The following is a 12,972-nucleotide window of genomic DNA, read 5'->3' as shown; positions in this document are numbered from 1 at the left end:
TCTATTTCCTTTTACTTTCCTCTTGTCCCACTATCATGTTCAGGCTTCATTTGAGTTTCAGTAATTCCTCTCAATTATATTGCCCTTGATCAAGCCCTACCAGGCCTCCTACACCCTCCTCACCATAGATTTTGGATGACTCATTGTTCCCTTGTCCCTGGGGTTATTAACACCACTTTCTTTCCCCTGCCTTCCCCTCTCCCATGTCCCCCGAGAACCGTTGGTCCCATTGTTTTCTTCTCCAGATTGTTTATCCTGCCTATCTTATCTAGAAAGACCTGCAGAGATAATAATACGCACAAAAAAACAAGACAGAGCAAAACTAACCCACCCAAGGGGAGGGTATTGTTTACATCTCCACAGGGAAAGAGGGACCAGACTTCAACCCCGTGTTCTAAGATTTGAATGCAACATACTGGCATGAATCAGGGAACCAATAGAGAGGTCTGAGGGACTGGCCCCAATATCAACTATGTGGACAGTCTCCCCTCCCCACAGAAGAATTCACTTCAGAGCACAGCACTGAAGCTACAGCTCTGGAAGAGGGACATGTCTGATGAGAGCACACAGGAGCAAATGAAGGGAGAGGAAGAGAGAGTGGAACACATCCTGGCCCACCAAGCCCTGAGGACAATATTCCCGCTCAGAGCAGCCAAAGCACAGAAGACCATAGGACCAGTCCCACTATGAGACATGACATCCCTCACTGACTCATGGCACTATGAGGGACAACACTGGAGACACAGTATGGGAATTGTGTCCAATCTGACCCCACCACACTGAGGCAAAACATGAAGGGTGTGCAATAGAACAGCAAGGGGAACAGAGCAACAAATTCCCCAGGGAATACCAAAAATAGACTTTGGGACCGGGGTGTGGCAGCCCACCAGACTCCTCTGGAAAACACTTCTGAAGGTCAACAAACAGATCTTGAACTCTTTACAGGCTTTTCTTTTTTATGGTGTTAGTTTTTATTGTTGTTGTTTTCTTTTGTTTCTTTGTTTTGCTCTGTCTTGTTTTTTGTGCATAGTATTATCTCTGCAGGTCTATCTAGATTTCTTTCTTGTAATTATGGTTCTCACAGTTTTTCTTTTAGCTCTACTGCTGGTATCACTAACTTTCTTTGGAGCCATGGTTAGGATATTTTATGCAAATCAAGTGCAAAAAACCCCACAGTGATGAATATTTTAATACAAGTACTATTTGTTGTCTGATCGAGAGCAGCACTTCGACTGAAGAGTCGCCCCTTTGTGCCTTAAGGTGAGGGACTCCGTGTGTGACTCACTAAGCCCATACAGGTTTGTTTGGTGTGTTTTTTTCCGATCATTTTATTGGGGGCTCGTACAACTCTTATCACAATCCATACATCCATCCATTGTGTCAAGCACATTTGTACATTTGTTGCCATCATCATTCTCAAAACATTTGTTTTCTACTTGAACCCTTGGTATCAGCTCCTCATTTTTCCCTTCCTTCCCCGCTCTCCCCTCCCTCATCAACCTTTAATAATTTATAAATTATTATTATTTTGTCATGTCTTACACTGTCCGATGTCTCCCTGCACCCACTTCTCTGTTGTCTGTCCCCAGGGAGGAGGTTGTATATAGATCCTTGTGATCAGTTCTCCCTTGCTACCCCACCTTCCCCTTACCCTCCTGGTATCACTACTCTCATTATTGGTCCTGAGGGGCAGGTTTTTTTCAAGTCAGATGTTCAGTTCAATTGTTGAGCAAAGTCAGGAACACGGAGCAGATTTTTTTCACACTTTGCTGTTGGAGTAGTGGAAAGTTTGAGCTGGAACCATTCAACCACGTGAGGCATCACTATACTTTCAATTTCTTCGCCAGCACCACGATTCTTCTTCGGTCTTCCTTATTCAGTGTCCAACATTCACTTGTACATGAAGCAATTGAAAATGCCATGGCTTGAGTCAGGCCCGCTTTAGTCCTCAAAGCAACATTCTTGCTTTTCGGCACTTTAACGAGAAGACCCTATGTCCAGAAAGCCAATGTAATGAACGCAACATTTGATCTCCTGACTGACTCTTCCCTGAGCGTTGGTTGCGGATCCAAGCAAGACAAAATCCTTGACAACTTCAACCTTTTTCCAGTTTATCGTGCTGTTACAATAAGGACATGATTTATTGCGAAGTACATCCTTAATGCTAAGAATCCTTTTGAAAATAAATTATTCCTGAGTGTAGTAGCTCAAAGGCCTCTGGTGGCATAATGGTTGTGTGTTGGACCTCCGAAAAGCCCGCCGTTTGAAACCACCAGCCACTCGCAAGAGAAAAACTAGGCTTCCTACCCATGAAAAGAGCTACAGTCTTGGAAACCCACATGGGCCGTTCTACTCTGTCCAACAGGGTTGATGGAAGTCAGCATTGACCCCATAGCAGGGCGATTAAAAACTCCTAAAAGCCCGTGTGGCATGGTGGCTTATGCACTGGGCTGCCATTTCCAGACCACCAGCAGTTCTGTGGGAGAAGGTGAGGCTTTCTACTCCCGTCGATTTTTTTCCCACTAATATTTTCATTTATTTTAACGAAGCTGTTACAGTGTCCATCTGAAACCCATATCCCAGCCCCCAAAGTACAAATAAAATAAAAAAAGAGCAGTGTTCTGCTGTATACACTTCTGCATGAATAGCTTTATTAATTGCTAATGAAATCTAGAACTTTTCTGGGATCTTTTGGGAAGATTTTAATTTTAATCTTAAGATGCTTTGTTTCTTCAGTGACGCCACCTTTGGACGTAGTCATTACTCTTTCCCTTTGTCACTGTGACTCCAACCAGATGGGCCGCAACACTGGCCCAGACTCTCAGATTGTCAAAGTTGCTTCAAGTCGAGAGATGGTCGTTTTCCCCACAGTTCAGTTCTCTGAAAAACTTTCTTCTCCCACTGAAAGCCATATTCCAGGAGTGAAGGTATCACATGCTGGCACTTCAGGGCTAATTGGAAATCACTGTGAACACTTGCAATGGTTGATCTTATTTATCTGACATAAGCCTAAACATGCACAGTCCTGGACAGGGGGCCCCTCGTGCACACGTGTAATTTTTAAGAAGAGGAGGGCATTTAGGAAGGGGACTGAGGCTGGATCACCACAAATCAGCACCATGAGAAAAAAACCGAATGAACAAGGCGCACTAGGATTCAAAATGCCAGAAGATCAAAAGAAAGGCCCCGGTTTTTAATTCCATGTTGAACACCACATTGCAAAATATATTTTTTAATACAAAAGGATTAAGGAAAGAGAAAAAATTTTAAGTTATCCAGACTGTGTGTTCCTGATAAACTTCACTCACATCTTCTCCCTCCATTCCCGGTGCTTTTGGAGTATGATTATCTGCAATTCTCTGACCTTCCAAGAGACACCTGAGTGAATTTACTGAACTCCCTGTCTTTGACAATAGGATTCTTTGAGTTTCTTGCGATGTGCTGTCAATGAAATGTGTCTAACCACTATCCTGTCCAAAACGGATGTATTCTTCTTCCTTCTTATCCCCCAAGCCTTCAGTTGAAGGTCGGAAGTGGTGATGAAGGCTTTACCCCAGGGGATCTCCATACTGCAATAATCTCGGCCAGACAGAGAATCTCCGTCTGGGGTTGACAGAACTGTCCATCTTCCCCACAGCACAACACCTCGCCCCTCCGGTAAAGATGTAGTCTCGGGAGCTCACCACAGTATGTCTGCTCCAGTCTCACTGAGTCAGAATGGATTGAAGAGCAGTGACTTTGGTTTGGTATGGAGCTTCTATATTGAGTATACCTATTTTGTTTTTGTCTAAGGAAGTGACTATGCAGTTGTAACCTGTCAAAAGTACTTTTTAATGGCTCTAAGGAATGTCCAGGAGGAGCCCTGGTGGTGTAGTGGTTCTCTAAGGTCGGTAGTTTGAAACCACCAGCCGTTCTCTGGGAGAAAGACGAAGCTTTCTGTTCCCATAAAGATTTACAAGTCTCAGAAACCCATAGGAGCAATTTCACCCTGTCCTATAGAGTCACTGTGAGTCACTATCTTAATGTTTCTACAAAACAAAAGCCTATATTCTTCCAATAGCAACTCATTTGCTTGTTTATTCTGCCCCATCTTAATAATTATTTTACCTGAAAAGTCATGGAGACTGTGGAGTCAAACAAACCGAGGTTTCCAATTCTACCATTCACTGGGTATATGCTTGCATAGTTATTAGCTTTGCTAAGCTCAGTTTAAGGAGCCCTGGTGGGGTAGTAGGTTACAAATTGAACGGTTAACCTCAAGGTGAGCAGGTCAAACCCACCAGCTCCTCTGAAACCCATAGGATTTACAGCCTCAGAAACCCAGAAGTGCAGTTCCACTCTGTCCTAGAGATTCACTGTGAGGCAGAATCTACTCACTCACCGTGAAAGCCAGTCTACTTATCTTTCCCCAGATGGGTGTTATCAGACAGACATACTACTGGTGCTATCCTTTGCTCTATGCTTGTTTGACAAATGGAAGGTCTATAGCAACTCCGAGTCAGGCAAGTCTATTGACACCATTTTTGCCGACAGCATGTCGTCTCCTGGTGTCTGTGTTAGTGTTTGGTAGTTCTCAACTTTTTCATACTACTATTGTACATTTAGCAGACTATAGCATAAACATACATCTCTTATCACAATCCATACATCAATTGTGTCAAGCACATTAATGCATTTGTTGCCATCATCATTCTCAAAATACTTGCTCTCCACTTAAGTCCTTGGTATCAGCTCCCATTTTCCCCCCTCCCTCCCTGTTCCCCCCTCCTTCATGAACCCTTGATAATTTATAAATTATTATTGTTTTGTTATGTCTTACACTGTCCGACATCTCCCTTCACCCACTTTTCTGTTGTCCGTCCCCCAGAGAGGAGGTTATACGTAGATCCTTGTAATCGGTTCCCCCTTTCCACCCCACCCTCCCTCCACCCTCCAGTATCACCACTCTCAGCCCTGGTCCTGAAGGGATCATCCGCCCTGGATTCCCTGTGTTTCCAGTTCCTATCTGTACCAGTGTACATCCTCTGGTCTAGCCAGACTTGTAAGGTAGAATTAGGATCATGATAGTGGGGGGGTGAGCATTTAAGAATTAGAGGAAAGTTGTATGCTTCATTGTTGCTACACTGCACACTGACTAAGGGGGTGTCCTGTTACCTACTGATGGGCTTTGAGTCTCCACTCTGGACTCCTCCTCCTTCACATTGATATGATTTTGGTACTTTGATGCTTGATAACTGATCCCTTTGTGGTCACACAGGCTGGTGTGCTTCTTCCATGTGGGCTTTGTTGCTTCTGAGCTAGATGGCCGCTAGTTTATCTTCAAGCCTTTACTTTTATATGCACTCGGAAACAAAACAAAACATTGTGTCACTCACTTTTTACAATATTCACTTTATTACAGTGGCCGGGCACCAAACCTGCAGTAGCTCTGAGGTATGCCTATTTCTACTCCACAGAGCTGGAAGCAGGATTAAATGAATCACTGTCTGTGGAATATCTAACACATGTAGAGTACAATAAAGATATTGTCTGTGCTATTGTTATTTCTTTATCTTATTCTGCTGGTTTAAGACCCTCTGCAATTAAATTGAGTTCATAACACCAGGTTTCATAGCGATAAGCCATGCGGATTTGGGCTACATTTGTCTTCCGGATGTCATTTCCAATAGGGCCTTCCTCAAGGTAATTGTCACCCAGAAACTTGACTTTCTCCTAAAAGAAGAAAAGGAAGCAGAATGATTTCTATCTCATCTCACGTTAATATAGACAACAATTGCATCCTGAATAAAGACCTCTTCATTGCAGTAGCCTTGCCCATAGATAAAAACCAACCATTGAAGGCATGCACCCGGTGCCTCAATGTGCATTGATTGCTGAGAAATCAAATGTATTTTATTTCTCTTGGCCCAAAGGCACAGCTAGAGATATAGATAGAATGATTCTTTCTAGTCCCTGGCCACAGTAAGTGGATGTGCTTTGTGGGTCAAATTTTCCACATGTGTTTCCCCAGCTAAATTTTTCAGCTCTATCCTCAGAAGGAGGAAGCACTGAGGACACAGCAGCCCGACGCTTAACACACTGCACCACCAGAGCACCTTAGGAGAGTGACCAGTCAGGGACAAGTCTACCTCATGAGAAATTCCACACTGCAGGACACTGTTTCTTGCCACTTCACACATATCACAGGTGCTCAGCTTGAAGACTTGCGCAGCAATAGCATATTCTTCCATCAAGGGTTCCTGAAGTTATTGATATACATTTATCAAAAGAAGAAGTATATTAACAAAAGAAACAACATGCATCCTGCACAAAAATGAAGTGCCTTAATTTGACTTCAAAATTTTTTAAAAGGAGAGAGAGAGAGAGAGAGAAGCTGATAGCAAAGGGCTCAAGAAGAAAGATCATGTTTAGAAATACTTGATGCCAACTATTATATATGTCCTTTTGATATAATGGATGTATGGATTTTTATAATATATGTAAGAGCTACCGATAAAATTGTCTATTAAATTATGAAAATTTCTGGCTAGAACGCCACAGTCCAGCAAAATACATTTGCATTGCTAAAGCAAAACAAGCCCACTGCCCTCTGGTCCAGTCTGACTCCGTGAAAGTATGAAGAAGGAGGAGAACTGCTCCCCAGGGTTTCTGAGGCTATCCATCTTTACAGAAGCAGGTAACTGGTCTTTCTCTCCAGAATGGCTGGTGGTCCATTAGCCGCTCAACACTTAACCCACGGCGCACCAGAACTCGTCGAGAGTCCCTCTGCATACCTTGGTGAAGTGGAACTGCATCGGGTCATCGGTCGACAGAGAGATCATCAGTCCTTTCTGGAGGAAATCTAAGAATGGATTTTTGGCATACTCTAGAAATAGGCTGTTGTTGCTTAATGGCGACATGGCGATGGGGATTTGGGCTAAGAAGTACAAGTACTGTAACACAGGACTCTGAAAAGAAAATTGGGGGAAAAGGTATTTAAGGATATTGCAAAGGAATCCAAACTAGAGACAATTAGATCCCGTATTCTATTTTAAACTTCTTAGCTTTCCACAAAAGTATAACCTGCTCTTAAAACCCCCCAGTGAATATTAATTGTAGGTTTGTTTTTTATTTAATGTAAACACTATTTGGGGGGAAATCTGTTTGGGTCCCCCAATTTTAAGAAGCATTGAGTTAAACCAAGGGACTTGGTTGAACTTTTCATTGCCTTGGCAAGGTAGTCTGTCTCAGGCAAAAGACTACACCCTGAAACATTATTTTCCTCTACCCAAGAGGCAGTTCCAAACATGCCACAGCAAGAAATCCAGTGAGAACTAGCACAGAGCAGACCACGCCACTTTTGAGTGATCCCACAGCAGAGTTCTAAATGGAAGACAGAAGAGCTGTCTTCATCAAGTAGGTAGGTGATCTTTAGCTGGTCCTTTTATCTCTCTGGACCGCTGTGAAGCAAACTGCCCAGAGTCACCTCAAAAATTCTTCATGTTCCACTTTTCTTTGCTTCTAGTGTTGATAATGACTTGTGACTGTACAGTAAGAACAAAAAGGAGTCTTGTAGCTCCAGTATAAAAGTTAGTATTAAGAAGAGCGTCTCTGCATTGGGCCTCCAATCAAGTACTCCCTCAATGCAAGAATATTTTTTCCTATTAAATTGGCATTCTATGATGCTCACCTTCCTGACACAACCACTGAAGACAAAGCTGGTGAATAAGCAAATGTGGTGAAGAAAGCTGATGGTGCCCAGCTATCAAAAGATACAGCGTCTGAGGTCTTAAAGGCTTGAAGGTAAACAAGCGGCCATCTAGCTGAGAAGCAAAAAAGCCCACATGGAAGAAGCACACCAGCCTGTGCGATCATGAGGTGTCGAAGGGAACAGGTATCAGGCATCATCAGAACAAAAAATCTTACCACAGCGAATGAGGGGGTGAGTGCTGAGTGGAGACCCAAAGCCCATTTGTAGGCCACTGGAGATCCCCTTGCAGAGGGGTCTCAGGGAGGAGATGAGCCACACAGGGTGCAATGTAGCAACAATGAAAAATACAATTTTCCTCTAGTTCCTAATTGTTTCCTTGCCTCCCCCACCCCCCTATCATGATCCGAATTCTACCTTGCAAGTCTGGCTAGACCAGAGGATGTACACTGGTACAGATAGGAACTGGAAACACAGGGAATCCAGGGCGGATGATCCCTTCAGGACCAGTGGTGTGAGTGGCGATACTGGGAGGGTGGAGGGAGGGTGGGTTGGAAAGGGGGAACTGATTACAAGGATCTACGTGTGACCTCCTCCCTGGGGGATGGACAACAGAAAAGTGGGTGAAGGGAGATGTCGGACAGGGCATGATATATCGAAATAATAATTTATAAATTATCAAGGGTTTGTGAGGAAGTGGGGAGAGGGGAGGGAGGGGGAAAAATGAGGAGCTGATGCTGGGGGCTTAGGTGGAGAGCAAATGTTTTGAGAATGGTGAGGGCAATGAATGTACAAATGCGCTTGACACAATTGATGTATGTACGGATTGTGATAAGAGTAGTATGAGCCCCTAATAAAACGATTAAAAATAAAAAGAAAGAGCGTCTCTGACTCACCTTCTTTAAATTCAGGCCATGAGAGATATTGTCTGCTGTCATGAATGCCGTCATGAGGTGGGTGATGGCTCCGGCTTCCCCACAGTGAGGTCGGAACAGAAACGTGTTCATGCCTCTTTCCCTGGGGAATGAAACCACTGTAGGAATCGCAGGGGACAGAGTGGCCCCTGGCACAGATCGACTTACAAGAAAATTTGGTGAAAAGGCATGGGTGGGATAACCTAAAGATCCAGCAACACTGGCAATCCCAAATCAGAATCTGAATTCATGCAATTATTCCTCAACAAAGACTTTTTTTAAAAGCCACAGTAGCAAGGTGGGGGTCAGCAAGGAAGGGAAGAGTTGCTATCTTCAGTCTCCTTGGAAAGACTGCCCTCTCACTACTTTTCTTAGTCACACCTTACGGGGGAAATGTCTGCAGAAACCCCAGTAGAGTATTCCTTTATTTATTCCTTACCCAGAGATTATCAAGAAGGGTAACATTCAGAGTTTTATAATACATTGTATAGTGATTTAGCATAATCCCCAAACTCTCAAAGAAAAGGAACTGGGAAGGTTTTCTGAAAACTTCAAAAGGTTGATTCCTGTACCAGAATAGATAGAGAAGTTAAAAGAAAAATCAAAGGAAAGACGTATCTGATTGGGGTCAATTGGAAGCGTCCCCCCAACATAACATAGACCCTGGACCAGACCGAGTGCCAAAGAATATGAAAAGAGTTGTGACAACTAGATTTCCCTTCTTATTCCAATCCTCCCCCACTTACTTCCTCAGGCTGTTGAGCACTGTGATGTTTGCATACATGTAATAGGCATAGTATGTGTAGGACGGATTTTTTTCCATTGTCCACTCCTGGGGCTTGGGGCTCTTGGAGGAAAACATGTAGCCACTGTGCTTGGATTCGTCATCCACACTGTCAAAGCCAGTGATCTGCCAGGAAAAGGGAGCCAGGCATTGGGTTCCGTTCAATGACAGGGCTCCCGTCCTCCAGGGCCCTTCAACTCCAAAGGCAGGGGAATGTCAGAGAGAAGCCCCAGGGTTAAGGCCTGGCCAATAGAGGGGCTGGGCCATGAGCACAGTGAGAGACCTAAGGGGCCTTCACAAACGCTTACATGTCTGAGGAAGATGCTGAGGTCTGGGTGAGCCTGGGGGTTGACAGTGGCCTCAAACACCGGCATGAAAACATTCTCCAGCATCTTTCCAAAGTGTGGAAGGAAATTCTTGGCTCGGAACACATCACTAGAGGCAAGAATCAAGACAGTGTTGCCGTCGCTGCGGAGAGCTGCTCTACCCGGTGGCAGGGCCGTGTGCGCAGAGTGGACTCCTCCAGGAAGTTTTCAGGGTGAGGACCTTCCAGAAGCAGTCCCCCACGCCTCTCTTTAGAAGCATCTCTAGGCGAACCCGACCCACCAGCCTTTCAGTGAAGTGCTCAATACTGGGTGCCACTCATCTGTGCCCCTCCCCCAGGGACTTATGAAGAAAACATAGGAGGAAAGAAAGATTTGGTGGATGGATAGCCTCAGTATGAGGAAGTCAGAGGACCAAATGTCATGGACAAGAAAAGCGTGATTTTAAACATCTTCTTGGCTACCCATAAAGAAGAATCCCGGTGGGCTTGGGTATAGAACATATGGACCCCTGGGAGTGTAGTGTTTACGTGTTGGCCTGTGATCCGAATGGTCAGCAGTTCAAAACCATGAAAGGCTCCACGGGAGATAGACTGGACTTTCTATTCCATAAGCAGGCACGGTCTCAGAAACCCACAGGGAGGTTACTAGGATTCAGCACTGATTCACTGGCAGTGAGTTTGGGGCTGTCTTATATGCACCATGACCCCTGGCGGGGCCAGGGGTTAGGCACTAAGCTGCAAATCACAAGGTCAGCTATTGGAAGCCACCAGCCACTCCCCAGGAGAAGACAAGGCTTTCTACTCCAGCCAAGAGTCTCAGAAACACACAGGAACAGTTCTAACCTGCTCTACAGGGTCGCCATGAGTCAAAATCAGATCCATTGTAATGAAGTTGGGTTTTGTAATATTTTGTAATATTTTTCCTAAGGCTAAAAATATTAGCTAATTTAATCTTCAAAATACCTCAACGCAGTAGGTCCTATTATTAACCTACATTAGAGATAATGAAACTAAGGCACAGGGAGGTGAAGCTGCACAGTTAAGAAGTGGTGGAGTCAGGATTTAAGCACAGCCAGTCTGGGCTCAGACCCCTAACTAGCCACCACATTCTATTGTCTCTCTGGCGGAATGGCATTAGACAGGAAGCACTACTCCAGTTGAAAAGTTACCCATTGGCTCAAGAGATAGGATCGGACCTGTTATGGCCTCGGGGCACAAAGAACAGGGAGGCAGGTGGCCAGAGAATAGCTAAACAATTAAGATGCCATCCCTGAGGGTAATGACTTAGTCGGCAATGGTATGAAAGAGAACAGAGATTCTCGGCAGAACCATTGGCAGAAAGGCAGGAGTGCGGGAAAGCGTGAGCACTTGTGGGTGAGACAATGAGGACGGCAGTACAGATTCCGACAGACAAATAATCAGGGAAAGAAAGAACTGGACACAGCGAAGACAAGGCAGAGACAGAAAGTGCATGTCGTTCTTATTCTAGCTCAGTTGTAATCCTGCTCACTTAGCTCCTTGTGATTTTCCTTAAGTCCTCTGTGTCTGTGTGGACCTTCTGATTCAAACCCCGGACTGAAATGATCTTCCCCAAACTCCTGTTTGTGGACAACAAACTAACAACAGTTATTTCTGTCTGGGTGTGTTGCTCATTCTTCGTTCATGCAGGCAAGATGAGGCCAGTTAGATGGGGGCAGGCTTTAGGGTTTCCCATGAACAGGTACATACTAGATCCTGGGGACCTGGATCATCCACGTCATGTTGGAGCAGCAGATGCGGTTGCGGACAAACCAGGAGGACAGCTTGCTCCACTCGTCAGGACTGCGACCATAGATTGACAGGCGGGGCTCAGCATGCTGGTATTTGGCTTCCACCAGGTCAGAGCCTACTTCCTACCAAATCAAGAGAGGAGTCCCAAACCAGGATTTTCCACAAGGCCCTCAGGGACCGAAACCTACAGGGTCTAGGGAGAGGAGCTGGATACCAAAGACCAAGATGTGACAAGAAATAGGAGGCAAGAATATCAAAAGTCGAGGTACAGGGGAAGTGAGAGTTGAGGGGAGTCCAAGAACTCAGGCTCAAACAATATAAAGGAGATCAAAGTCTGAAAAGGTTAGAATAAGAATGATGAGATAACTAGGGCACCTGTGAAGGCTATCCAGTTTTTTCCTTTTCTCCCCACCTCCCCCAAAACAATCTCCCCAAACTCTATATGTCCTTCCTGCTTCCTGATGTGCAGGCATCCCAAGAGGAGCATGGAACTCTTGCTGGGCCTCCAATTTCCAAAGCCTGAAAGAGTCAGGCTTTCATTAATCCACACCCTTGGCTTCTGTACCCTAGGAAGAGAGGTCTTTTTAAATGATTACAGCGGAAGCTTTAGAAGAAAGTCTTATGCTAATTGATGTAGTGCTTGGCTTTAGGGATAACACCCCGCTTTCCTCCTCTCCCTTCTCCTTTTCCACCTTCTCTTCTCCCCCGTCTACCCTCCCCCATCACCAAGAATGATGTGATACCACCTCCATATAGATCTGATTGGTTCTTCCTCACCTTGATAATAGTAGCAAAATATTCCCCATTGATGTTATTGTCTGTCTTCAGGTAGAGGTCCCGTAGCTCACTGGCCCCTACCGGATTGTATTTGTCATTGAATTTATCAAAACGCTGGAAAGTTTGGCGTCCCTGAATCAGAAAACGGGAACACAAATGGATAATAATCAGGGCTTTCTGGACACAGAAAGCAGGAGGCATTGCTGCAGGAATGGTAACTGGCTGCAGAGAAGGAGGGCTGAGCTCCAAGACAGGGAAAAAAATGATAAATTATCAAAGGTCCATGAGGGAGGGAGGGTCGGAGCGGGGGAAATGAGCTGAGATCAAGGGTTCAAGTAGAAAGAAAATGTTTTGAAAATGATCATGGCAACATATGTACAAATGTGCTTGACACAATGGATGCATGTATGGATTGTGAGCTGTATGAGCCCCCAATAAAATGATTTTTTAAAAAGACAGTCAGGACAGTTGACAATGAGTCGACCTCCATATGGTAGGGACTTCCCACAAGCATGGAAGCCAGCTTGGCTCAGAGAGCCCCAAGAAGGGGCTGGCTGGTAGGACATGTGGCGTTCAGAAACGCTTTTTTTTATTATTAAAAGATTGTAGCAGTGATGAAACATACAATTTTCCTCTGTTCTTTAATGCTCCCCCTGCCCCCACTATCATGATATGAATTCTACCTTGCAAGTCTGGCTAGACCAGAGGATGTACA

At 44.8% G+C, this 12,972-nt stretch overlaps 1 protein-coding gene across 1 annotated transcript in view; it reads right to left on the bottom strand.

Annotated features, from left to right (window-relative positions):
• Window positions 1-5,371: 5,371 nt before the first annotated feature.
• Window positions 5,372-12,972, bottom strand: part of AMPD1 (adenosine monophosphate deaminase 1) — a 36,248-nt gene continuing 28,647 nt past the window's right edge. The window contains exons 8-15 of the mRNA XM_045291999.1: window positions 12,258-12,389; window positions 11,439-11,602; window positions 9,694-9,820; window positions 9,348-9,511; window positions 8,584-8,704; window positions 6,774-6,947; window positions 6,129-6,239; window positions 5,372-5,712 (exon numbers count right to left, since the gene is read on the bottom strand). Of these exons, the coding sequence (XP_045147934.1) occupies window positions 5,554-5,712; window positions 6,129-6,239; window positions 6,774-6,947; window positions 8,584-8,704; window positions 9,348-9,511; window positions 9,694-9,820; window positions 11,439-11,602; window positions 12,258-12,389 (1,152 nt within the window). The 3' untranslated portion in view covers window positions 5,372-5,553. The remainder of the gene's footprint in view (window positions 5,713-6,128; window positions 6,240-6,773; window positions 6,948-8,583; window positions 8,705-9,347; window positions 9,512-9,693; window positions 9,821-11,438; window positions 11,603-12,257; window positions 12,390-12,972) is intronic.

This window comes from Echinops telfairi, unplaced genomic scaffold (genome assembly GCF_000313985.2).
Source record: "Echinops telfairi isolate 266 unplaced genomic scaffold, ASM31398v2 ScPeMD7_443;HRSCAF=831, whole genome shotgun sequence".
NCBI lineage: Eukaryota > Metazoa > Chordata > Mammalia > Afrosoricida > Tenrecidae > Echinops > Echinops telfairi.
This window is presented reverse-complemented; position numbering and strand designations above follow the sequence as displayed.